The 27,389-nt window shown below is 39.3% G+C and overlaps 1 protein-coding gene across 1 annotated transcript in view; it reads right to left on the reverse strand.

Moving 5' to 3' along the window:
* LOC122730625 (alpha fetoprotein) overlaps nt 1–16,537 on the reverse strand; it is a 44,150-nt gene extending 27,613 nt beyond the window's left edge. The window contains exons 1-5 of the mRNA XM_043969813.1: nt 16,441–16,537; nt 13,014–13,065; nt 11,607–11,739; nt 8,771–8,985; nt 4,567–4,699 (exon numbers count right to left, since the gene is read on the reverse strand). Coding sequence (XP_043825748.1) covers nt 4,567–4,699; nt 8,771–8,985; nt 11,607–11,739; nt 13,014–13,065; nt 16,441–16,525 — 618 coding nt within the window. The 5' untranslated portion in view covers nt 16,526–16,537. The remainder of the gene's footprint in view (nt 1–4,566; nt 4,700–8,770; nt 8,986–11,606; nt 11,740–13,013; nt 13,066–16,440) is intronic.
* Between the last annotated feature and the right edge of the window lie 10,852 nt (nt 16,538–27,389).

Genomic DNA, 27,389 nt, shown 5'->3' on the forward strand with positions numbered 1-27,389 from the left:
CCCTAATGTATCAATTGTCATCAATCACTCAGTCAAAAAGTATTTCTTTTTTTTTTTCAGGGCAATGAGGGTTAAGTGACTTGCCCAGGGTCACACAGCCAGTAAGCGTCAAGTGTCTGAGGCTGGATTTGAACTCAGGTACTCCTGAATCCAGGGCCGGTGCTTTATCTACTGCACCACCTAGCTGCCCCAAAAAGTATTTCCAAAGAAAAAAAAAAGAACAACCCTCTGCTTTCTTTCAGGCACAGTCTGTCTCATTTTGCCAAACTGTCCATGCCCCAATAATGCCCTTCGTTCTGCATCAGACCTTCTGTTCTCTGAGCTGATTGCTATCACCCTGCCTTTGATCTCAGAAATGGAAGGTCACTAGAGCCCCTCTGAGCAGGAACCTGGCCTTCCCAATTTAACACATGAGCTACCCTGAAGCGTGAGCACAGAAGGCCCAGGAAGATCTAGGGGTGAGTAAGCACAGAGTGCTGGGAGTACCCTCTGAAAAGATCATTACACACTCCCTCCACCCCTCTCCTATGGCCTGAAGAACACTGTACCAAGATGAGAGAACTGGTTCTGAGAACATAGCTGATTTTATCCCTTCCCTGACCTTCACCAAGTCTCCTTTGGAGGTGAAATTCAGTCAATCACCAAACACTTAGTAAGGGCCCTTCAAGAGTGGGAAAAACCTTGCCTTCAATGAGGTTATGCTCTAAGAACAACATTAATAATATAGTAATCCTGCCTAGCACATATATAAATATAAATATATATATATGGCTTAAAGGGTTGCAAAACACTTTTTAAATTTTATCTCATTTGACCTTTATAACAGTCTTATGAGGTTGGTGCTCTTATTCTCCCCATTCTAAAGATGAGAAAATAAAGTTATAGCTAATAAAAACATGTGCAAAATAAAAACATAGTAATGGAGGAAATAAAGGGGAAAGGGGAGGACCAATGACCAAAAAGAATAAGAAAAAGGCAATTGAAAGAAAGAAATGAGTGATTGAATACTATAGAAAAGTTAAGAAGGAAGAAAACCAAGGCTTAGCATCCCATAGGATTTAGCAATAAAGGTATTATTGGTGATTTTGGAGGGAAGAGATTCAGTCAAGTGATGGGAGACAGAATCTAGACTCTGATGGATTGAAAAGTGAGTGGGAGGTGATGAAGTGGAGGCATCAGGTGAAGACAGATTGTTTAAGGAGATTATTTATGAAGGCAAGAAGAGTCAAGCAAAAGTGTTTTAAAGGTTGGGAAGATCTGAGCATGTCTGCGGGCAGCAGAGGAGCCAGAGGATAAGAAAAAGTTAAAATTGGGGATAGATAAGGGATAATAGAAGGGACAAGCTCTTGGAAGAGATGGAAGAAGATGGGATGGAGGGCACAAGTAGGTGGGCTGCCATTGGCAACTTTATCCTCTGAGACTGGAGCAAAGCAGGAAAGGTTAGGGAAGGGGAGGATGATACTTGGGCATCAAAGCATGGAACTAGGGAGTAGAGAGAGCCAGTGTTGGGATGGCTTCATATTTTCTCAATGAAGTATGAGGTAAGGTCCAGCAATAAAGAGAGGTAGTTTGGGAAAGAAAAGAGCAGATTTGGAACAGCTGTTGCAGTGTGCTACAGTGACAGTCAGGGAAGAGGAAACACATTGGTTCTTTGGTGAAAGTCCAACTGAGACTGGATAATGGAGAACTGTAGTGGTCCAACTTCTTGAATGATTTTAGCGGCAGTGAAGCAGGTGAATGGTGGGAATAAGACAGAGTTGGTGTTTGAAAGGAATGAGCAGTTGTAGGACAAGGAGATATGGAACCCAAGGATTAAGGGTGGTATAAAATGGAACTGGTTAACTAAAGGTTCAAGATTTGGAAGAAGGAAAGCTGTCCAGAGGAGAAGGTTGGAGGTTGCAATGAGAGCAGGTTCAGCAGGAGTGAGACACAGGGAGAGCTGGAAGGAAGGAATATTTGGGGATTTTTTTTCAGTCATTCAATGCTGAAAGCATCCACCTACACAAGCCCTCCCTGTTCCTGGACCTGATCTGGATCTCAACCTTGGACCTTACTTCATATGTGCTTGGAAAAAAATCTGAAGGCACCTCAATGGCAGCTCCCTCTGATCCCCAGCTTCATGCTTGGAATCGCTAAGGAATCATTCTCCTCCCCCCATTTTTTCCTTCTTTGCTTCAGGCTCAGAGGATGAGGTTGCCAATGGCAACCCATCTACTTGTGCCCTCCATTTCATCTTCCCCCATCTCTTCCAGGAGCTTGTCCCTTCTATTATTCTCTCTCTCTCTCTCTCTCTCTCTCTCTCTCTCTCTCTCTCTCTCTCTCTCTCTCTCTTTCTCTCTCTCTCTCTCTCTCTCTCTCTCTCTCTCTCTCTCTCCCTCTCTCAGTCTCTGTCTATCTCTGTCTCTCTCTATCTCTCTGTGTGTCTGTGTCTCTCTGCCTGTGTCTCTCTCTTTTTCTCTCTGTTTCTCTCTCTGTCTCTCTGTGTGTCTTCTCTGTCTCTCTCTTTTTCTGTGTTTCTCTCTCTGTCTCTTTCTGTCTCTGTCTCTGTCTCTCTGCCTCTGTCTCTCTCTTTTTCTCTCTGTTTCTCTCTCTGTCTCTCTGTGTGTCTTCTCTGTCTCTCTCTTTGTCTCTGTCTGTCTGTCTCTCTATTTCTCTCCCCCTTCCAGTTTTTAACCCTTTCTTATCTACTGGATAACTGTATCTGAAGACACATGAAAACCACAGCTCCCTTTTGTGGTCTTGATAGCAAGGAAAGAAACATCCTACCTTGCCCCCTCACACTGTGCTTTCCATTAGACCCCTCCCTCTGACACTCTTTCTGTCTCCTCACAGTCTCAGAAAATGGGCACTTCTCTGATGATACTGTGCCCTGGCTCCTCTCTCCAATATGCAATGTCCCTTCTCTCATTCTCCCCCGCCCCTTACGTTACACATACATACACACAAATGGACACACAGGCACACGTGTGCTCACACACACACACACACACACACACACTGGGCCAGGAGAGGGTGCAGAGGGGCTCTTGACCCTCTCCTTGTCACTTCCTCACCGCCTGCAACCAACTAATTCTCTTCCTTTGGGGTTTCACTTCCCCCAGATGTACATGCTCAGGGTGTGTGTCAGAGGCTGGACCTAAACCAAGGTTTCCCTGGCTTTAAAGCTGGCTCAGTCACTACCCCTAGAATAACTCTTTAGCTAGATATTATTAATGTCATTTTTCTTATATGCATACAGGGTGAACCAGAAGCCTAAGAGCAGTTTTAAGCTTTAATAATTGTGTGTCTTGCTCCAGCTAAACATGTCCTCACCACAATCTCCAGTCACTCTATCACCTGGTCCTATTTTCCCAGGTCACCAGCTAGGCAGCTGTATGGTGCAGTGGTTAGAGTTCTGGTCCCAGAATCAGAAAGGTCAAATCCAGCCTCAGACACTTACTAACCATGTGACCATGAGCAAGTCACTTAACCCCCATTTGCTTCAGTCTCCTCAGCTATAAACTACGAAGGGGGTACTAGTAACAGCTAATTTACAGGGCTGTTAATATAAGGATCAGATCAGATGATATTCATAAAGTACTTAACACAGTTCTTGGAGCATAGTAAGTGCTGTGTAAATGTTAGCTATTATTATCACCATCCCTGCTTTAGCCCTACTCTCTTCCTCTTCAAACCTTTGAAGCTTTAGTAGCTTAAAACTACACTAAGACTTTTGGGATGCTAAGTATATTGCATCATTTGGATTAATGTTGTATTAATAAGATTATTCAACTTCACGATGGTTTTTAATTGCTATCGATAACTCAGGTAAAAACAATTATATATACATAGATATAAATAAGCATAGTCATAGAATTTTAGACCTCAGAAGGGGGAAAGGAAAAGAACAAGTATTTATTAAGTGCCCCCTTTTAACCTGCAGGAGATGAGTATGTCTGATATTCCCAGGAGGCATAAAAACATTAATACAAGAGTAGAGAAAAGATGCAATGGGTAGCATCTGAACTATTCAGTATACCACTGTAACATTGCAATCCATGAATATCCTTGTCTTGTCTCTAACTTCTGACTTTATTTTGTTGCTCTGGTGCTTTTGTGTTCTCTCAAAGTCTCTGTGTCTCTCTGTCTCTGTGTTTGTCTCTATATCTGTGTCTGTCTCTTTCTCTTTGTTTCTCTGTCTCTGTGTCTCTCTCTGTCTTTCTGTGTCTCTGTCTCTCTCTGTGTGTCTCTCTCCCTCTCTTCTTCCCTCCCACCCTCCCGCTCTCTGTCTCTCTTTTTCCCTAAATCTCTCCTTCTCTCTCCTATCCCCTCTCCTCTCAGGCTCCATTTTCCTTCTTTCTCCTTCCTTCCTTATCCCTTCCACTTTCTCTAACTTCTCAAATTCTCAATCTTTTAGTAAAAAAAAAAAAAAAGATGTCAGTGTTGGAACAAGACATGACTCCTAGAAAGGTGTGGATGATTCAAATGAAGGATTCTAATTTTATCTTCATAATTCTCTTTGATAAGCATCAAGCCCAGGGCATTCATCAACCACAGTATGAGGTTGACACACATACACAAACATACCTTGTTATGGAAGCATTCGACTGGATTTTCATCTTGGCAACAACTGGAAATTATCTTGTCGTATCGGGCAGACAAAGAAAGGATTGTGGGTGCATAGAGGAATGGGTGCCTTCTGGATATTTCATAGATATATCTGTAATCAAGCGCACCCAGTGATAGATAAGATTTACAATCACAAGTGAAAGGGGCTAGTGAATTCAGTCCATTCTGGGGTCTGTTTTAAAGATTCTGATCCCGAAATATAGAACATTTTAACTTTAATGCTTCTCAAAGAGCAAGGGAAGAAACAAGCTTATTTCCTCTCTAGATCACATTGGTAAGTTTATGTTCCCTGGTTTTTAAAAATGAAAGCAAAATAACTTTAAAATTCAGATTATGTTTCTCATTCATTCAATAATTCATAAATATTCAACATAAACATTAAAGATAAATATTAAATTCATAAATATCAAACATCTACTATTTGTGTTATGCTCAGATAGACTCATAGAATTCACAGTCTAGTGTGAAGAAGGGCAAATAAGACACTAATATAGATAACTATAATGCATAACTGGCAGCTAGGTGATGTGGTAGATAGAGCACCAGACCTAGAGTCATGAAGATCTAAGTTCAAATCCAGCCTCAGACACTTATTACCTGTGTGACCCTGGGCAAGTCACTTAACCCTGATTTGCCTCAGTTCCTCATCTGTAAAATGGAGACACACTGGAGAAGGAAATGGCAGACCACTCCAGTTTGTTTGCCAAGAAAACCCCATAGACATAGAATTAGAAATGACTCAACAACAACAACAACAAAACAAACAACACATAATAGTAGCCAACCAGTAAAACAGAGAATTGGAAAATTAAGTTCTATGTGAGCCCTGTGTATGAAGGAAGGTCATCACTAACTTCATCAACTCTCTTTAGGAAGGCTTTGGAACAAAGAATCAGACATCAAGGACATGTCTCATGGTTCACCAAGTTCAGGCATCTGATAAAGAAATAAAGAGTTGAATCGGCATATTCAGTACAGTACATGACTGTCCAGCCTGTCCAGAAATAGGGCTCTGTGGGGCTGGGAGGCAGGCATCATTATAGAGCACAGCCTGGGGGAGGAAGGCTCACCCCCTGGAACACTAACTCCAAGAATTCTTAACCTGGGTCTGTGAACTCATTTTTTTTGTTGTTGTTCTCAAATATTTTGATAACAATTTTTATATAATTTTCTTCCTTTGTTACCCTATGTATCTTGTTTTATACATTTAAAAATGATTCTGAGAAGTATATAAACTTTACCAGATTATAAAAAAAGATGAAAAATCACCTGACTTACACCAAAGTCAGAAAACAACTCCAGTGAGGAGTTCATAAAATGGGAGCTCCTTGGGATGGACAGCTTCCTTTTCTTCTTGTATGTCCAGTGCTTAACACAATGCTTGCACATAATAAGTGCTTTAAAAAATGTTTCACCGGCCCTGGATTCAGGGGGACCTGAGTTCAAATCCGGTCTCAGACACTTGACACTTACTAGCTGTGTGACCCTGGGCAAGTCACTTAACCCCAATTGCCCCGCAAAAAAAAAAAAATGTGGTTGAAAAAGAAAGTCTCAGAAAGAAGTTGTGGTAGCCCATATTGTATGGTCTCTGGTAGGAGGAAGGGCCTACACCCAACATATCAATTAAGTCTTTGGTTTATGCTGCTCAAACCCCCAGGTACAATGGAACTGGGAAAGCAAGCCATGGGTGATGGCTATAAGTCAGATCCAGTCTGATGCTCTCTATCTGAATGCATTAGGCATTCTTTTTTTTTTTTTTTGTGGGGCAATGAAGGTTAAGTGACCTGCCCAGGATCACATAGATAGTAAGTGTCTGAGGCTGAAATTGAACTCAGGAAGATGAGTCTTCCTGATTCCAAGCCCATTGCTCTATCCACTGTATATGCCCTAAGTATACATGAGTATATTTACACACATGTACACATATATACACACATATGTATGTAAGTTTATACATACTTATGCGTGTAAATATGTATGTGTATATACATACTTTTTAGATAATATGCTTTATTTTGTTGTTGTTGTTTTGCATACACCCTTCTTCCTAACCACCGCCTCCACCTAGTATGGGGAGAAATGGAACTCCCCAAGTATCCCATGTACAAAGCTTTAGGCAGTGAGAAGACTAAGGTATAAAAATACTATTTACAAAAGAGAAGAGGGTATCTGACACCCTCTTCCATCCTCAGCACTGTGTCCCCCTTCCCCTTCAGGAAACACCAATTTTCATCTGTTCCCCCTGAAGATTACCCTGGTTGTATGTTCTGTTGGGAGATGCACCAAACCCTTAAGGTCCCAAGAGGGAGGGAAGAGGAGCTCCAGGAATAACGAAAGAAGGTGGGAAACGGGCAGGTTAAGAAACCATATATACAAATACATATTTGTACATATGTGTCTTCAGTTATCAGAGCACATGTTGCCTGACCTCTTGCTCCCCTAACTTAGAATGTAAGCCTTTTGAAGGCAGGGACTGTTTTGTTTTGATTTTTCTCTCCGGTACCTGACAGTGCCTGGCCCGTACTATAGCATACATAAATACATAAATGCCTAGCAAATTGAATACAGTGAAATCAAAGGCCTCCAGCCAGAAGCAACCTCTCTTTTCTCACAACTATTGAAATCCATTTTATCTTCTCCACTAATGTATAAGGACAAAGAACCTGATTTAACATCTTTTGCATCCATTAATGCCCCACCCGACATAGTGCCTTGTCTGTAGATGATCATTAAATATTTGTTGAATGAACAAATTTAATAAACTGTCATTTCTTCACCTGCTCCCAGAAACCTTTCCTGATCAACCTCAATTTCAATGCCTTCCTTCTATTGATTAGCTCCAACTTATCATAAATATGTGTGTACATGTTGTTTATATTAAGTTATTTGCATGTTGTCTCACCCATTAGATTGTGAGCTCCTTTAGAATAAGGATTTTTTTTTTTGCCTTTTTAAAATCCTCAGTTCTTAGCACAGTGCCCAAAACACAGTATATGCTTAATAAATTCTCATTGACAGACTGATATTTCCCTGATTCCAAAAGGCAAATTTAATACTATTATATCTCCAGCACCTCATTTCTTTTTATTTCTATGCATTTATTATATATATCACATTTATTTTTCCTTTTGTGTGCAATTTTGTGAGCCGAAAGCTGATCCATGATTCAGTCCTTAATAGCTTATATCCTATAGAAATGTCAGGTCCTTGAGATCAGACTATTGTCATTTTCCCTTCCTATCTTTAGCACCTCAGACAGTGCCTGGCATAGAGTTGCCTCTTCATGAGTACTTATTGACTGCCTCAATTCATTTTATGACATCGTACTATGTAACACCTAAGAACAAGAGAATAGAATTGAGAATGCCTATTTTAGCTCACCTTTACATGTGCTTTAGAGCTTGCAAGGGCTTTCTTCATTTGAGCCCCACACCAAACCTGTGCTGTTCTTCACATGAGACACTCTATTCTCAGTTCTGGGATTTTCTCTATTCATCTACCAAGCCTGCCACTCTCTTCCTTCTCATGTCCACCTCCCGGCTTCCCTGGCCTATTTAAATCTCAGTAAAAACTTCACTTCCTGCGAGATGTTTTTTCCCCCAAGTCCTCCTTAATCTTAGTGCTTTCCCCCTCTAATTTATCCTACATCCCATTTGTACATAGTTGTTTGTATGTTGTCCCCCTCACTGGTATATGGACTTCTTGAGAGATAGTACTGGTTGCTTTGCTTTATTTTGATTTGGGGTTTGCTTTTAACTTTTTTTGTATTATTCTCAGTGCTTAGCACAGTGCTGGGAATATAGTAGCTGGCTGTTGATTTGATTAAAAATGGGGAAACTTTGCCATAGAGAGGTTACCCAACCTACCCAGAATCCCTTAGCAAATGAATGACTTTGACCAAAAGATAATCAGATCTTCTTGACTTTAAGTCAAGCCACTCTAAAGAAATAGCCCTCTCTAATATTTTGATATGTGGTATGTTATGCCGAGGCTGGTAAAACAAAGAACCATCATAATATTTCATACTATGAGATGTACCGCTGACGTCACTTTGAGTACCGGTGAAATAATTTGGGATGAGTCCTAAGTGCTAAGCACAGCATTTTGCTTTCTCCAGAGAACTCATCAGCATCTCTGTAAATGACCAATCCTGTCTTCTCACCTGTTCATGAAAGCCACTGGATTCTCTTTATGTGCTCTGCAGCTCTGATTAGGTTCTGGAACTTGGAATTCTGGGATGGATGCTGCACTGCCCCTCCTTTTGTGAGCCAGCAAACACTCTAATCTGTCACTTCCGGCTTTGCTGCAGCAGTCCGCAAGCCCATGCTTTTCAGAGATGTCTTTATCGTGACAAATTTCTTCCAAGAGGGCAGGTAGCTTATACAAAAGAAGGGAGATGGGGAGAGAAACATCTTTAACTTTGGCAATTCTACAAAGCTCAGTAAAGTGAGGCTGGGAAAATATCTCAAGAAAAAAAAAAAAAGGTCTAAAAAAGAATTGTGGGCATTCCAAATCTTGGTTTTCTCTCTCCCTGTTCAGGCTCAGACATGGCTGAGCTCAGGAAGCCCCAGGTGAGAAGGTGGGGGAGGAGGGGTGTTAATAGATCTGGAATTACCACCTCCGTGCAGCTACCTATGCTGCAGAGCCAGCTGGTAGCTGGGGACCTAGAATTGATGTCAGTCGCCTCCCCCATACAGCATTCCACAACTGTGGCCAGCTCCTTTCAAATTCTAAAGAGCTCCAACTAGAATCCCTGCTGGTGAGCAGCAGGGATTTAGAAAGGGTAAATAACTTTTACCCAGGCTCAAAAAGAAGTGGGAGGGGGAAGGGAAGGACAATTGAGATTGATTTTGAAAAGATATGTGATGTATAATGGCTATTGCTTGCGTTTCCATAGGGTGGGGGAGGGACTGGAGGGAGAGAGACAATTAGGAACTCTTTTTTTTTTTTTTTTGGCTGGGCAATGAGGGTTATGTGACTTGCCCAGGGTCACACAGCTAGTGTCAAGTGTGTGAGATCGGATTTGAACTCATTTCCTCCTGAATCCAGGGCCAGTGCTTTATCCACTGTGCCACCTAGATGCCCCTCAATTTTTAAAAAATGTTAAAAAATAAAGCAATTTTTAAAAGGAAAGAAAAGATACATGACTATCTCCCTCCTTTCTTTGCATAGATGGGGAACTATGGGTATAGAATATTGTATATATTCTCAAGACACCCTACATCTTTCGGTTGGTTTTGCTGAACTGTTTTTCCCCTTCTCTTTTTAATTTATTACCAAATGTGATTCACTGCGTAAAAAGAAAAAAAAAGGTATATCTGGAAATGAAAGTGTTGTAAAAACAAAAGTCATCAGTAATATTTTTAAAGGCTATATGTCACTCCAGGAAAAAAAAATAGAGAGATGAGTATTGAAACTTTAGTCACCATAACAGCTATGATTCAGAAGGGCATTCAGTTCAGAAGACAGTTCTGAACCTGAATATGAAGACAGAACAACTAGTGATCACCAAAGATCATAGAATTATAAGATGAAAAGTACCTTTAAGCTCATCTCTGTCAATCCCTTCATTTTCCCTATGGGAAAACTGAGGCACAGGAAAGAAACAAGATTTTCCCAGTTCACATAGGTAAACAAATGGAAGAAACAGGGTGTGAAGCCAGGTCCTCCAACTTACTCCCATCCTGTATTACATTCTTACAGATGCCTCGTAGTATCACCCCAAAAGGCAGTTTGAGCAAAAAACAAATTACTTCTGACGAAAAACTGAAAACTTTTGACTAGACTTGGCATGAATGGGAAAAAATGAATATGGAAGAGAGATAGAAAACAGCCCTTGTTAGGAACAAAGGAGGTATTTGGAATTGTCATGGACCCCATATTTCAGAAGTTTTCTAGGGGAAATCAAGTAACCTTCTCCTTGAGAAACTAAACCAAAAGATAGACACACCTAAAGAGATGAGGGGCACCGGATGGGAACTGAGTTAGCTCCAGGACCACCACCCTTCAATCCAGTCTCCCCCACCCCTTGGGGAGACAAAATTAGGTGTGGCTGCTGCCTTTGTGGCATGAGGAGGACAGAGATGGCCCGAGAGATTCAGAGCCACCTCTCACCCAACTTCCCCCAGTCACCACCAGAGGGGGATGGTCCTCCCCCAATAAGGGAACTTTCCACAATCAGATGATCACCCCATTGGACCACCACCGGTCCTCTAGAAAAGTATCTGCCTGTCTCCTGCTCAAGGGGCAAGGCATCTCAGAGAGCCACACATCTGTGCCATGCCTTCTCCCCATGAGAAGAAGTCCAAGGACTTTTCCCTTGGTTTCCTTTCCCTAGGGCCTGAATAAGTTATTATTTTATTCTAATTGGATTTGTGTTCAAGAGAGTGTAATTCATTAAAGAGGAATTTCTTTTTTAAAAGATTTTAAATTTCATTTAATTATTGTCAGCTCCCTAAAAAATTGTTTTTGTGTTTATATATACATACATACATATATAATATATACATTTTAATGTTTCATATGTTTATACTTTATATTATGTATAGCTTTGTGCATATATATAACTTTGTATATGTATATCTTCATATATGTGTATATACGGCTTCATAGATATAACTATATACACATACATGTATGTGTATGTGTATTTAGCTTTATATATATATAAATGAAGCTAAAAGAAGGGATGGTTCTCTTTTTTTCTTAAAGAGGAATTCCTAAGAACCCAGGGGCAGCTAGGTGGCGCAGTGGATAAAGTACCAGCCCTGGAGTCAGGAGTACCTGAGTTCAAATCCGACCTCAGACATTTAACACTTACTAGCTGTGTGACCCTGGGCAAGTCACTTAACCCCAATTGCCTCACTAAAAAAAAAAAAAGAGGAATTCCTAAGAACCCCTACCCCAAACCCCCCACCATTTTCGCCTATCACAGAATTCTTCACTCTACTTGAATTCTTCACCCTACTTTTGCAGTAGAAAGACACTGTCATGCTTACCTGTTTTTCTAAACAATCTTTCGGTTTCTCATTAGCCACAATTTTCTCATAATCAGCTAAGAAATCTTTAACCAGTTTGCTTATTTCCTGGTGAGTGGCTTCTGGAATAAACTGGGCAAAAAATATGGTGGCGCTGAAACAAAGAAACAAAACATTTTACATATGGTGGTTTAAAAGTCAAAGAGACAAAAGAAAAAAGTTTGTTTTCTCAAGGTACCTGGCTTTCTCATAACCGCAAACCTACCTGATTAGGTTCCCTCAGCCGAATGAGGGTCTCTAGGTCCCCAAAGCAAACTTCAGAAAGCTCACTTGCCCTCACCCCCCAACTAGCCTTTTGCTAAAATACAGAATGAAGATTGCTTTCTCCTTTGTGCCCTACGTGCCTGACTGAGGAGCACGTTTCCTTCTTCCTTTGGCTTAGTTGGCTCTTGAAATTAAATCCTTAGTCATATCTATCTTTAACAGGACCAAATTCAGTCCTTCAGAAGAGTGTCTTCTTCATTGACAGGTGGACTTCCTGGTTTGAGTGTAGAGAACTAATTGCCTTAAGAAAAATTCTGGAGAACATAGGAAATAATTAGAATCTCCCACCACCTTCCTAAAATAGGGTCCAGCAACCAAAAAGGTAATTTATTAATCCCAAAGTAACAGGAAACGGCATCTCATTTCCTTTGAAAATTACTTCTGAAATTTTAAATAGACATAAAGAGAGAATATGGCTATTGTCATTCAATTGGATCAAGTGCCAAAACCCTTAATTATTCACCTAGCAAGTCACAATTGATTAGACACTCAATGGTCCTGAATTTTTAAAAATTAAGTTGGAATCGGGGCAGGTAGGTGGCTCAGTGGATAGAGCACCGGCCCTGAAGTCAGGAGGACCTGAGTTCAAATCCAAAATCAGACACTTAACACTTACTAGCTGTGTGACCCTGGGCAAGTCACTTAACCCCAATTGCCTCACCAAAAAAAAAAAATTTAAATTGGAATCATCTGCAGAACAACAACAACAACAACAAAAAATAACTGAATGGTGTTTAACTGACTACAAAGGTTATTATTCAATTGTGCCCTGAACTTGAGTTTCAGGAAGTCTTGCATCTGCCAACTGAAGCAAGAACCAACAAGTGACCCTTTATACAGTCATTTCACTTGAAGTTCAGCACTAAACTTTTGGGGGTGGAGAGAAAGTTATTTAATACAATTTAAATTCATATAAAACTCTATGGTTAGGCATCTATGTTTTGCAAACCAATCAAGCTTTAAAAGGTATCTCAAAAGTTTCAGTTTAGTTTTAAGCCTTATCAAGTAATATAACATAGTAAGGTTTAGTAAATTTAAACTGCACCAAGACTTTGGGGGCATCCTATATATTGATGTATTGCAATTAAATTCATATGAACTCACATGTCAACCAAGTTTTCTCCTGTTGTACATTGGGGAGAATTTGGTGTTGAGGCTGGAAAACAAAATTTATTTGAAGTTATGAAAAATGGCATTTTAGACATCACACTGCAACCAGGAAAACAATATTAGTTATCCACAAATGTACATGAATTCTAGGCCAGAAAATGTTAGAGCTCGTGCAGTCTAAACCCTCTCATGATGTAACTCAGGGCTAGGGATATTAAAGAACTTATGAAAAGGCACACAGCAAATTAGTGGAAGAGTCAAGTCTAGAAGCCAGGTCCCCAAGGTTCTAGCCCAATGCTAAGCTATCCCAATGTCCATGCAGAATGGATAATCAAAGATCAATTTCAAGCTCCTTTTTGGACTGGAAAATCTAACACAACTCACAGCTCTTTGAGAAAAGGTAATCCTAGCCTAAGAGCTAGAAAGGAACTTAGGGGTCATCTAGTCTTATCCCTTCATTTAACAGAGGAAGAAACCAAGACCCAGAGAGATTCTTAGTTGGCTAATGTTGTAGTTAAGGAGGCAGAGAAAGAGTACTGACTGTGAAATAAGAAGAGAGGGGTTCAAATCCCACCTTGGGCCACTTACTATTTGTTTGTTTTGGTTTGGGGGGGTTTTTTTGGTAAGGCAATTGGGGTTAAGTGATTTGCCCAGGGTCACACAGCTAGTAAGTGTTAAGTGTCTGAGGCCGAATTTGAACTCAGGTACTCCTGACTCCAGGGCTGGTGCTCTATCCACTGCACCACCTAGCTGCCCCGGGCCACTTACTATTTGAAGAACCCTCGTTAAGACTTCAGACCCAAGTTTCCTTATTGGTAAGATGAATAGGGAGCTCTGAGGTTCCTTCCAGCTCTAGATTCATTGCCCTATAAATAGTTATTGAATGACAGAACTGAGATCCTCTTTACCGGGATTTTTCTACCACAGGTAGAGCCATTCCTTTTGATGCACGGCCAAATCCTACTGCTACTACCTTTACCCCATTTATCTTTAAGACCCACAAGAAACAGAGGCAGAGCCCTTGCAAAGGAATGGACAGTGGTGTTGGCTATGTAGCAGTCACATCATTTTGCTAATTGCCTTCTTTCTTTTTACCTCCTTTCTAATTTTCCCTTCTCTATTCTTCTTGGGTTATTTTCATCCCCCTCCCCTTATACACTCAGTTTTTCTATACTTCGCTGCAATATTTCATCTACCACTAAGGAATGTATTCAGGTGGGGAAAAGGGAGGAAAAAGGAAAAATTTTAAACATTTTACATGATAACTATGTTATATATTTAAAAGGAATAGCAAGTTGTACATAATAGAGTTGTAGTTTCATGTGCAATCATCTTTTTATGATACTATGGTATAGGAATGCTTGTTTTATTTCATAAATTAAAAATAAAATCAATCAAAATATAAAACAGTGAACTAAAAGTCCAAGGTTTTCATCCAAGAGGGAACTAGGAAATCTTTTGACACTATTTAAGTCATGGTGTTCAAGGTTTTTTTCTTCAGCATGTAAATTCACTTACATGGGGCCAGGAGTCACTAGCAGTATTCAAGCAAAGATCTATCAAGGGTAGGATAAACTCAAAGTATGATTGTCCTAAATGATCCAAGTCTCTGACACAGAAGAGGAGACACATAGCAAATGTTTGCTTAATGAAATCATCTGTAGGATTGGCTGAGACAACGTCAAAGATCCCTTCCAAGTTTAAGATTCTATGGATCTATGCAATTCAAGAATTGTTGTCACTATTGATGGCACTGACCTGAGGGGTCAGTTAACAACAACAACAAAAGCTGGAATTTTGTATTGACAAGTTTGATATGCTTCCCAAGGAAATAATATACTGTCAATCAAAGAATTAATCAATGAGTCTTTATTAAATACCTACTATATGCCAGGCTTTGGGGATACAAAGAATGAAATAATCCATACTCTCAAGGAGTTTCTAACAGATGAGTGGATACATACATATAAAAATATATTCAGAATGACATAAAGAGAATAAAGACAATCAATAGTGCTTAAATACAAGGTGTTTGGGAGGGAGGGCACTAGAAATATTTTGAAAAAGTTTCATGTGGAAGGTGCTATTTGAGCTGAATCTGGAAGGAAGAATGGGATACTATTGAAAGAATACTACAAAAAAAAAAAGAATACTAGAGAAAGAACACTGGATCTGGAATCAGAATTTTAAACTGGCTTCAAATTCTACTTCTATCACCCATAACCTATGTGACTCTGGGCAAGCCAATTTACCTCCTTGGCCTCATTTTCCTCATCTATAAAACAAGAGGGTTAATCTAAATGGCTTCTGAGGTCCCTACCAACTATAGATCCATGAGTCTATGTGTTTAAAAAATAGGTTTGACATGAAATCTACTGTGAACCCAGCTTCACAATTACCATCTTGAGAGCTTGAGTTTTTGTGAACTTCCAGCATATGTAAGGAAAATATTTAGCTGTTCTCCAAGTCCATTCATGTCTTAAGTGATTTTTTTTCTATTTTGCTAACACATTTAAATATCTGCAGTTTGTACACAGAGGATAGAGACACAGAACTCAGTAGCTGCAAGTGACCTGAGAGGTTATGGTCATTGTAATACCAACTCATATTTCTATATCAATTTAAAGTTTACAAAGAGTTGAGAGAAACCCTGAGGTCAGCAAACCAAATAGGATGATAAATGTTAAGTACTTCACAAAGCTTAAAGCACCATTTGATGCTAGCTATTATCAGCTATTATAGCAGCAAAAATCTTATTAACCTCATTTTTTTTACAGATGAAGATACTCAGAGATATTGAACGACTTACCCATGGTCACCCAGGGAGTTAAATAGCAGCCTTATAACCAGATCTTCTGACACAGGGCCAGTGACCCCTTCATTGCATTAGAGGGATAGGAATCAGACCTGTGATCTTATTGATCTCATTGGTACTCCAGGGTGAGGAAAATCCCTCTACCAATGCAGGTAAGCACCTTCTCTGCCACTTACAGTTTTAGAGCTACCTGAAGCACTGAGAGGTTAAGTGATTTGCCCAGGGTCCCATAGCCAGTGTGTATCAGGGGCAGGACTTAAACCCAGGTTTCTCTGGCTACAAGACCAGCTCTCTATCATCTATGTCGTGTTACTCAAAATCCCTCTAGTCATTTCTTCATGATGTTTATTCATTTTACAGAAGAGGAAACTGAGGCTAAGAGCACATAAAAGGCCTAAGCTATATTATTCTTATATAAAATGCCCTTTTAACTCCAAGAATGGTTTATTTCATTTTCATCATTCTAGACTGAGTAGTAACTGCACCTGTGAGATATCTTAAATTACATCAACCTTTCTTGGATAAGTTTGCTTATTATTACTTGAGACTAATTCTGCAGGGAAAAAAACAAATTTAATCAAATATACCCCCCAAATGGTGGCTTACCTATACCTGAGGCACTTGTATGTAGTATTTTCGATTCAGCAAAACCTAATAGAGCCAGCAAGAGCATAGAAGTTTTCCACTTCATGATGTCAATTGTTCCTCCCAGAGGACTTGCTGCTTCATGTTGAAAGTCAATCCGAAATCCTTTTATACTCTTCAAAAGCAAAGCCTGTTAACCATTAACGATTTGTTAGCCTAGATTTCATTTTTTTCTTAGCCCTTTGGTTGAAAATTGGACAATATGACAATAATTAACAGCCTAAAAATTATTTGCATGTTATTTTCAAGGACAAAGATCTCTTCTTGGCAAAAGGAGACCTTGAAAATCCATTCAATTTTTAGAATATGGATAAATGTTCTTATCACCTTATACAATATTCAAATAGATATTGGTAATTTCTCTCTTCTAAAGGGAATGGCCCTATTCTCAAAAGACTTGGATTGTGCCTAAAGTGCTTAGTAAACCTTTTGGGGTTTTTTTTAAAGATACATAAAAGATAGTTTATTATGTGTATGGGAGATTCCAGATTGTGAATAAAGTCTGAACAGCAAAATTATTTTACCTGCTCAAAACTCTGAATTACCAAGCATCTCATAAGACCATTTCATTTGTTCATTTGTTGATATGGATTTCACTCTTAGGGAAATGTGAGCAAGTGGTATTTAGCATGTTCTCTTTGGCTATAAATACCAAAAAATATCAGACACCCGGTATACATTTTTTGATGTCAAATGAAGCACCCAATTTATCTGCCTTTAATTAAATGGATTGTTCAACATGCAGTTTTTGAATCTATGGGGTTTGTGGAAAATATAAAACAACAGGGTAATTTTAAGTAACTAATTTATATTTTAAACCAAGAGATTCAGCACCTAAATGACAACTTACTGTCATTTCTTTACATTTAACCTATGGCCCAGAACTGAATACCATGTGTTTACACAGACAAGGTTCAAACTTGGGGGCCTCTCTGACAAATAACTCTTTGACTCATGCCTCTACATAAACACAGGGCTTCCTTTGTAAATAACAGGTTTTATTTCATGCCTAGATCTCTTAGAAAAAAAGGAAAAGGGGAGGGTGGGGAAGGCTGCTCAACTACCATGAAAACACTCAAAATAACAATAAATCAAATATAAGAGTCTGTGTAGTATTGTAAATAGAACACTGGATTTGAATTTAGGAAACCTTTGGTTCAAATCCTGCTTCAGACAGATATTAAGTGTGTGACCTTGGTCATGATATTTAATCTCTATTTTAGATTTCACCTCTATTTGACTCTGTTTCCCAACTGTAAATGAGAGGCTTTGACTTAATGGCTTCTAAATTTCCTTTCTATTCAAATCTATGATCCTATGAGCACACACCTTATTTAACTCAATAAAAACACAGAGCACTGACATCCAAGCCCATGAAAATCCAAAAACAACTCTCTTCTATCATCACCTCTAGGAGACCTAACCACCTTCTAGAAACCTATATAGTCTTTCATACTTATATCACCTCAATTATTGAGGTTCTTCCCTGAAAGAGAAAAGCATGCTGGCTCACTAAAGAGTGGCTCTCGGGGGCAGCTAGGTGGCGCAGTGGATAAAGCACTGGCCCTGGATTCAGGAGTACCTGAGTTCAAATCCGTCCTCAGACACTTGACACTTACTAGCTGTGTGACCCTGAGCAAGTCACTTAACCCCCATTGCCCCGCAAAAAAAAAAGAGAGAGAGAGAGAGAGATAGTGGCTCTCTCTCCTTGTGTTGTCCTCCCCATTTCCTAGGGACCTGTTATCTCCAAGTTTATAGTGCTACCCTGATTGTGATCTTCACCTACCTGTAAAGAAAGAAAGACATTCAAGCTTGCTAATGAGTTAAGCAACTTCCCTTTTTTAGGCATAACCAAACTTCTAAGAGAACAGACCTGTCTAGATTGATTGTACTACCTTAGTTGAGGACCATATGCCCCACATTTCCAGAAACTAAAAGGTTATCCAGATTTCTTTTCCTACTTTGTGCTCCAAATCCCCCCCTCCAGTATCAATCAGGATTGACAGAAAGTTCACACACACACACACACACACACACACACACACACACACGCACCCCTTCCCAGCCTTCAGTCCATATAACCCACAGTTCTACTAAAAGTTGAACTAGCCATGATTTGAGACTGCTCTTCCATATTATAGTTCTATTTTTCAATGCTCCTTGATTCTAGATACTACCTGGTCCATTAACTCCTCTTTTATTGCCCATTCTACTCCTTCAGGTTCTTACAGTTCTTGGCTCAGCCTCATCCCTCCGCCACTGCCTCTAGCTACTCTCATCTCTTGGTATCATGTGGTTTCTCCTTTCCTTGGAGCCCTATAATTTCTTCTCTGCTGGTGCCATGTGTTTCCTCCTCTTCTGGGGAAGAAAACCTTTGAAGAAGTGCATGCTTCTCCTTCAGGGGTAGGATATGAGTCCAAGTCTTCATGTATAGCCCTTCCCCTCCTGGTGCCTCTTAACTATCGTTGCCTATTTAACTCCCTCTATTAAAAGCCTAGTACAGGGGGCAGCTAGGTGGTGCAGTGGATAGAGCACCAGCCCTGGAGTCAGGAGTACCTGAGTTCAAATCCGACCTCAGACACTTAACACTTACTAGCTGTGTGACCCTGGGCAAGTCACTTAACCCCAATTGCCTCACTAAATAAATAAATGAATGAATGAATAAATAAATACATATATACATACATAAATAAATAAAAGCCTAGTACAAGAAACTAACCCAAATGCTGGAACAAGCCATAAGTAAGTCATTTCTAGTGGTTCAAACATGTTATCCTGGGACAAGGAGCAATCACACCCCTCAGGGAGGCATCAAGTCCAGAACAAAGTCTTAAATGTGGTTTCATTGGAGATGAGAGAAGCAACAACTTTCAGAACCCTGAGGAAAGTAGTCATCCACCTTCTGCTCTGGTTGCCCGGTAGGGTGGTGCTTCCTGCAGCTACACTCTTACCAGGGGAGAAAATGACCACTGCGAGGAGGAGGCATTATGTCCAGACTGGCCAGAAGACCTGCAATTTGGGTTGCTGCTCAGACAATGCAGACTGAAATGAAAGCGAAATCTCTTTAGCAGACCCACCCATCTCCTGAGAGTCCGGTCATTTCTAGACCATTGTACTACACTGGTTTAGGGTACCGCTTCCATAAGTCCCACCTCCTCTAGGATCTAAACAATCCCTGGGAGACTATAATAGAGAGAATGGATTATAGTTTGTTTCAAGTATGCATTGATTTGCACTTATGAATCACCTGTTTTGGGTATTTCTTTTGTGAGGAAGGCAACAAATAACTATCTTTTACATAATATCTATTACTTTGTACTTTGCGTAGCTTTTCTAGAAGGGACCCTGTTGATGCCTTTTGGAGAAATCCTAAATATGAGCAAACCTAAGATTTAAAATGTTTTCTCCCTGAAACTATGGGGTGGGAACCAGTAAGCATGAGAAAAATATAATGCTTCCTCTTTAGGATCAGGTATCCTGAGAACTGAACGTGGTTTCAAGTCCAGAGCTCTTGCCCCCCACCCTTGCCCTCAGCCATGAGTGACAATAAAATAAGATGTGAGATTTTTGCTTGGCAATCGCTGGTCATCATTTACTTTCCTCAATACAACAGGGGTAGTGGATATCTTTCTGAAATTTTGCCTCTCACTCCTTGCCTGCTATCAAAATTCTTCCATCATTTATAATGAGTTGATCATGAATTTCTACCAGGGAAAGATCTCTCCCACTGAAAAATCAAATCACAATATACACTTCCCTTGAAGCCCTCATGTAAAAGCAAGTAAGTAATTGCTCTTCCACTAAAAGAAGGACAGTTATTAGTCATCTCTTTTGCATATTCCCAAGAAAATATCAACCAACCAACAGCATAAAGTGAAGTAAACTTTTGGAAGAGTTCCTAAATATAAAGCAAAACTACTGTCTTCAAAAACCATCCTGGGGCAGCTAGGTTGCACAGTGGATAGAGCACGGGCCCTGGATTCAGGAGTACCTGAGTTCAAATCTGGCCTTAAACACTTAACACTTACTAGCTGTGTGACCCTGGGCAAGTCACTTAACCCCAATTGCCTCACTAAAAAAACAAAACAAAACAAAACAAAACAAACAAACAAAACAAACATCCTGATGCCTTGAGTCTTGAGTGAGCTATATGAGCCCATGTGAATGCTACTCAGTAGAAAAAAAAGGTGTCCTATCTTGTGATAGCTATTGTACTCTTATCTCCCTTTACTGTTTACATTTTGTATTACTATTCAATCAATCAAATTTCAAATGTGTAGACATGACTTCCAGGATACTGCCAGAAAAAATGTTGCCAGAAAGAAGTCAGACCCCAGAAATAATAGTGAAGGGGATCACCCTTCCTTTGGTACAAGATGAGGGACTAGAAGAGAATTTGACACTGATCTTGTTGGATTTCACACAAGCAGGAGAGATAAACGATTTTCATAACCCTAGGCAAGTGTAAGTGTCTCATAAATGAGTGCATATAAGCAGATATAACTTATTTATCCTTTGACCTAACATAGTTGAATCTTTGGGTAAATAATAGCAGGATGAGCTTCACGAGGGGAGAATTTTGAGCTAACCTTCCCCTGTTAGGTCTCATGTGGAGCAGCATTGGGGCTTCTTTAACTAAGAGCCAAAAATTAAAAATAAAGATTTACTAGCCTCCTAAAATGTGCCAGGAACTGGGCCAAGCACTTTACAAATCTTATCTCATTTGATACTCACAAAAACCCTGGGAGGTAGGTACTATTTTTGTCACCATTTTACAGATGAGGAAACTGAGGTAGACTTCACTTAAGTGACTTGCCCAGAACCACAAAGCTAATAAGTATCTGAGGTCAAATTTGAACTCAGGTCTTCCTGACTTCTGACCCATCACTCTATACACTGCACCACCTACCTGCCTTCTCCTGATCCTTAACCTCTTTTGTCCTGCTTTTTTTCTCCTGCCTTTAGAACAAGGGGTATTAGAGACAGTGATAATCTCATGAGCTTTGAAAGGTGAGAAAGACTGGCCACTAGAAATCTGGGAACCATAGAGCAATCTGGTATTTGCTGGGAGCCAGACTGTGTGCCATAAAGTCCTGAGAAATCTGCTCAACTCAACCCAGCAGTAGCAGACTACTGCTATCCATGGGCTATGGTGCATTTAGAAGTGAAGCAGGGCAGATACATGGTGGGAAATCTGTTATATTTGAACCCAAATTCTATTGTGCTGTAAGAAACTATGAGCAGGAGGAGTTCAAAGAAACCTGGAAGGACTTGCATGAACTGATGATGAGTGAGATGAGCAGAACAAGAAGAACATTGTACACAGTATCATCAACATTGTGTGTTGGTCAACTGTGATAGACTAGATTCTTCTCACCAATACAATGGTACAAAAAAGTTCCAAAGGCCTAATGATGGAAAAGGCTTTCCAAATCCAGGAAAAAAAGGAACTGTGGAATATGGATGCTGATTGGATCATACTATTTCTTTTGTTTTTGGTGCTGTTGTTTTTCTTTTTTGAGGTTTTTCCTTTTTGCTCTGATTCTTCTCATATAACATGACTAATGCAGAAATGTGTTTGATGTTATTTTATATATATAAAAGCTATATCAGATTACCTGCAATCTGAGGGGGGGGAGACAGGGGAGGGAGGGAGAAAATTTTGAAATTAGAAATCTTATATAAACAAATGTTGAAAACTATCTCTACATGTAACTAGAAAATAATAAAATACTTTTATTATTAAAAATTTTGATCCCAAACTCCTCAGGAATGGGGGTGGTAGAGGAGAAGGTGTACAGCACCCCAGATGTTGGAAAGAAATGAATGTCACTTGTTTATTACCACCACCTCTTGATTTTAGCTCTGGGAAGATTATTCATATAAGTATGCTATTAACAAGTAATAGGGGCAGCTAGGTGACACAGTGGATAGAACACTGGCCCAGGATTCAGGAGGACCTGAATTCAAATCCAGCCCCAGACACTTAACACTTATTAGCTATGTGATCCTGGGCAAGTCACTTAATCCCAATTGCCCCACAAAAACAAAAACAAAAACAAGTAATGGCATCTTTCTCTGGGTTTAGGATATATGTGTATATATATTATATATATATATATACACACACACATATATATATACATTCATACATACATACATACATACATATATACATATATATAGGTGTGTTCAAGAAAAGAAAAAAATCTATTGCTATTCTGCATTTAGTTAGGAGTAAAACTACTGCAAGACCTTAGCTACTTGGAGATCACTTAGAGCATTTAACAGGTTACATGCCCAAGGTCACTATCTTACTGCCCCATTCCAAATCTAGACTTCTCATGTTCTTGATATTTATTTATCTTTGGGAAGTGCCCATTCTACACTACCCTCCCAACTTCGTTTCCTGGCTTGGGTCTCCTGTGGCATAACTACTCCAGTTCTATACCCTATGAGTATTGTACTCCTAAAACTATATTTCACGAGCCTCCACTGATATATTTATTTACTTTTAGTTGTCAGCCTGATACAGTTAGCTCAAAGCAAAAGTATTTACTGGATGGGGCACAGTGGATAAAGCACCAGCCCTGAAATTCAGGAGGACCTGAGTTCAAATCTGGCCTCAGATACTTGACGCTTACTAGCTGTGTGACCCTGGGCAAGTCATTTAACCCTCATTACCCTGCCCCCCCCAAAAGTATTCACTGGAATAGTATAGGAAGAAGAGCAGCAACATGAAGGATTTCCTCCATAAATTTGAGACACACTTTCAAATAAATGCACACAAGAATCAATAGATTGAATGGGCACACATAAAGAGTATATTAGTGAAGAGGATCTCCAAATCCAAGAAAAAAAAGGAAAGAAAGAACTGTGGAGTATAGATGCTGATTGAACCATATTATTTCTTTTGTTTTGGGTGCTGTTGGTTTTTTTTTTCTTTCTATTTTGAGGTTTTGCATCACTGCTCTGATTCTTTCTCTTGTAACAGGATTAATGCAGAAATAGGATTAATGTTATTATGTGTATATATATGTGTGTGTGTATATATCTATATCTATATCTATATGTATAGAGATATATAGATATAACCTATATCAGATTACCTGCTGTCTAGGGGAGGGGGGAGGGAGGGGTGGGAGGGAGAAAAATCTGAAATTGTAAAGCATGTATAAACAAAAGTTGAGAACTATCTTTACATGTAATGGAAAAAATAAAATACCTCATACATAAAAAAAAGAGTATATTAGTAGAATGGCACACTTAGAGAATACACTTGGCCAGAGAAATGCAAACCTCAAATGCTAAGATCCCTAATGTCCTTTCTCTTTCCATAATGTCATTGCTCTCATCCCCATTAGGGAAAGGTATATCTGCTGGGTATATTGGTGCACTTGGCTCTTTGAGCCTGCTCCTTTCCTCAGTTCAACTCTATAACTGGACTCTCTTCTTGACTTCTAGAGATCCTCCCTCAAATGACTCCTTAGAGGATGACATGTCTGCAGACCAGGCTGGATTAAGAAAACCCGTCAAGATTAATCCTTCAGCCATGAAATGGTTAATTCTCCTACTCTTCCTTTGAATTGATGGAGAAAATTGTCTGTCTCTCCTAAAGATGCAATGAAGTGCGAACATTCCTTTACAATTTCTATACTAGCTAATTAAAAAGAAGAGGAAGGAAAATAAAATAACCAAAAATTAAAAATAATTAGGCAAAATCACGCAAAAAGAATCTTCCAGACACAATTATATGCCAGTTAAGCTAAGAATTCAGAAAATATAGATGACTATCTATAAAAAATAAACTACCCAAATTAACAGAAAATAAAATGATAATGTAAATCAATTTCAGAAAATGAAATTTAGCTAAATGTAAAGAAATAACCAAGGGGGAGGGGAGGGAAGGCAAGAAAGACCTTGCACCATTACACTTGAATTCTATCAAACATTTACAGATCAAACAATGCCTATATGTCACAAATTATTCTCAAATTTTGAGAAAGAAAATGCCACTAAATTCTTTTTGTGTTACAAATATAATCATAATACCTAAACTAGAGGTTAAAGCAAAGAAAAAGAACTATAGACTAATGTCAATAATGAATATTGATTTTTAAATTGTGAATAAAATCACAACAAAAAGCACTACATCAAAAAAAATTATTCACTTTGATCCAGCTAGATTTATACCAGGAATGCAAAAAATAGTCCAACATTAGGAAAATAAGTAACCTATTTAATAATATTAAAACAAAAGCACCCCAAACTATTATTATCTCAATAGATATAGGGAGGGAGAAAACCTTTGACAAAGTACAGGACTTATTTGTCCTCCAAACCCTGCAAAGCATAGGCATAAAAGGACCCTTTTTATTGTTGCTGTTTTTTCTGCAGGGCAATGAGGGTTAAGTGACTTGCCCAGGGTCACACAGCTAGTCAGTGTCAAGTGTCTGAGGCCAGATTTTAATTCAAGTCCTCCTGAATGCAAGGTTGGTTCTTTATTCACTATGCCACCTAGCTGCCCTGAGCTTATTGTTTCTAATAGCAATCATATATCACAATTTATTCAGTCATTCCCCAATTGAAGGACATACCTGCAGTTTCCAGTTCTTTGCCACCACAGAGAAAGCTGCTATATACAATTTAATATTATTCCTTTATATCTTTCATATGCTTAATATAATTTACTTGTGACTCTACTTGCTTCACTTTTGTAGGGCTGTTGGCTACTCCTTGCCTTTTCCTCATTCTGTAACCTGTTCCTCTCTGAAGCCTTGTAGGCAGAAATAGAGACAAAGGTACTTCTTCATGACTTCTGATGTGCTTCGTCATGGGATCCAGGCCAATGATTCTGGGACTTAAGCTTAATTAGTTCTCTTCTCCCTTGTCTCTGGCTCCATGAAATAGATTCCCCTTTTTCAATCTCAAAAAGAGACCAATGATAGCAGACAGTCACAATTGCCCTGCTTGGCCCAGAAAGGACAGATATCTGGGAACTTGGAGATAGTTTTGGATATATTCTGGTTGAAGGAGTACAAAGGACCTGAACGACCCCCTTTAGCTCTGAAACAACCCATTTTGTGACCTTGAGGCTTGATAACATTTTCATTTCTTTATTAGGGAAGAAAGGGAAACTTCACATTGTCCCCTGTCTGCCAACTACCCATCCATTTATTCACTTCCATTTATTGGACAGATATTTGTTGAGCCCATACTACACAGACAGTTCTTAGCAGGACACTGCAAGGGATACAAAGAAGTATAAGATAGAATGTTCACATTCCAAGAATGTGCACACTGATTGAGAAATTAATAGCCATCCAGACATGTGACCACTAAGTAATAGGAGAAAGTAGTATGGAGTTAAGTGCAATTAGTGTGGAACTAGAAGATATATTTCTGTTGTCCTATGGATTCAATGATATGTTGTATCAATACAATAAGACTGCACACAACTGAATTATTGAAGAAAGGAAAATTTTAACACTATCTGGTGAATCCATTCATATAAAAACCAATAGGTGAAGTTAAGTCTAAACATTTTATCTCAGAAGTTTTTGTTACTCTTGTAATTTTACAAAATTCATAGAACCTTAGGATACAGGAGTAATGCTGGGGACTGCTCCTGTCCATGCTCACATCTGTTTGGTCTTCATTTTTAAGCTGTTTGTATGACCATGGAAGAAGACACCCCAAACTTGCCATGAGCACACTGGCAAAGTTTGCCAAGAATTCTGAAAACACACTTGTACCATAGCTGCTCCTCCCACTTGCTATGCCAAAGTGGTAGGTTCCTCATAAGAAAGACAAAAAAATCAAACTACTTTCCTGAGGATACCATTTGCTTAGGATTGCTTGATTTGGAAATAATAGTGCGATGCTATTTTTAAAAGGGGCAGGGCAGGGGAAGTGATATGAATACTCATTGGACCTCTCCTTGTGACTCTTGTCGCATTCTGGGCTTTAAAATCAAGTTTAAAAAATTAAGAAGTGCCCTACAGATGGAAAGATGGGAAATTACACTCTCTCCTTCTAGAATAGCTCTTTGATAAAGGAGAAGGATTTGCTTTTTACCATTTCCACTGAAGACAATGAGAAAAAGCATTTCTGAGAGGTGCAATTAAAGAGAGACTCAATGTAGCCATCCAGAAGGATTTTTTAATTTCCCAGAGCACAAGGATCATTAGGCATTAGAAATGGAATGCCCTTTTATGTCTTGAAAACCTTTGCTTAATATTTTAGGTGTGTTTTTGTGTGAAGTTAAGTGTGCTGGAGGAAATGACTTTTTTTTTTTAAGTGAGGCAATTGGGTTTAAGTGACTTGCCCAGGGTCACACAGCTAGTAAGTGTCAAGTGTCTGAGGGCGGATTTGAACTCAGGTCCTCCTGAATCCAGGGCCAAAGCTTTAACCACTGTGCCACCTAGCTGCCCCCTAGAGTTTTTTTTTTTTAGTGAGGCAATTGGGGTTAAGTGACTTGCCCAGGGTCACACAGCTAGTAAGTGTTAAGTGTCTGAGGCCGGATTTGAACTCAGGTACTCCTGACTCCAGGACCGGTGCTCTATCCACTGCACCACCTAGCTGCCCCTAGGAAATGGCTTTTTAAAATCTGTTTAAAATACTATTTTATTTTTTTAATTACACGTAAAAACAGTTTTTAACATTCATTTTTCAGAATTTTGAGTTCCAAATTCTCTCCCTCCCTCTGGACCTTCCCCCATCATGGAGAAGGCAAACAATTTGATATGTTATACATGTTCAGTCATTCAAAATATTTTCATATTACTCATCTTCTGAAAGAAATCACAGAATAAAAAAAAACCTTAACCCAAACAAAACAAGAAATATAAAGTAAAAAAAGTATGCTTTGATCTGCATTAAGATCCCATCAATTCTTTCTCTGGAGGTAG

This window comes from Dromiciops gliroides, chromosome 6 (assembly GCF_019393635.1).
Source record: "Dromiciops gliroides isolate mDroGli1 chromosome 6, mDroGli1.pri, whole genome shotgun sequence".
Lineage (NCBI taxonomy): Eukaryota > Metazoa > Chordata > Mammalia > Microbiotheria > Microbiotheriidae > Dromiciops > Dromiciops gliroides.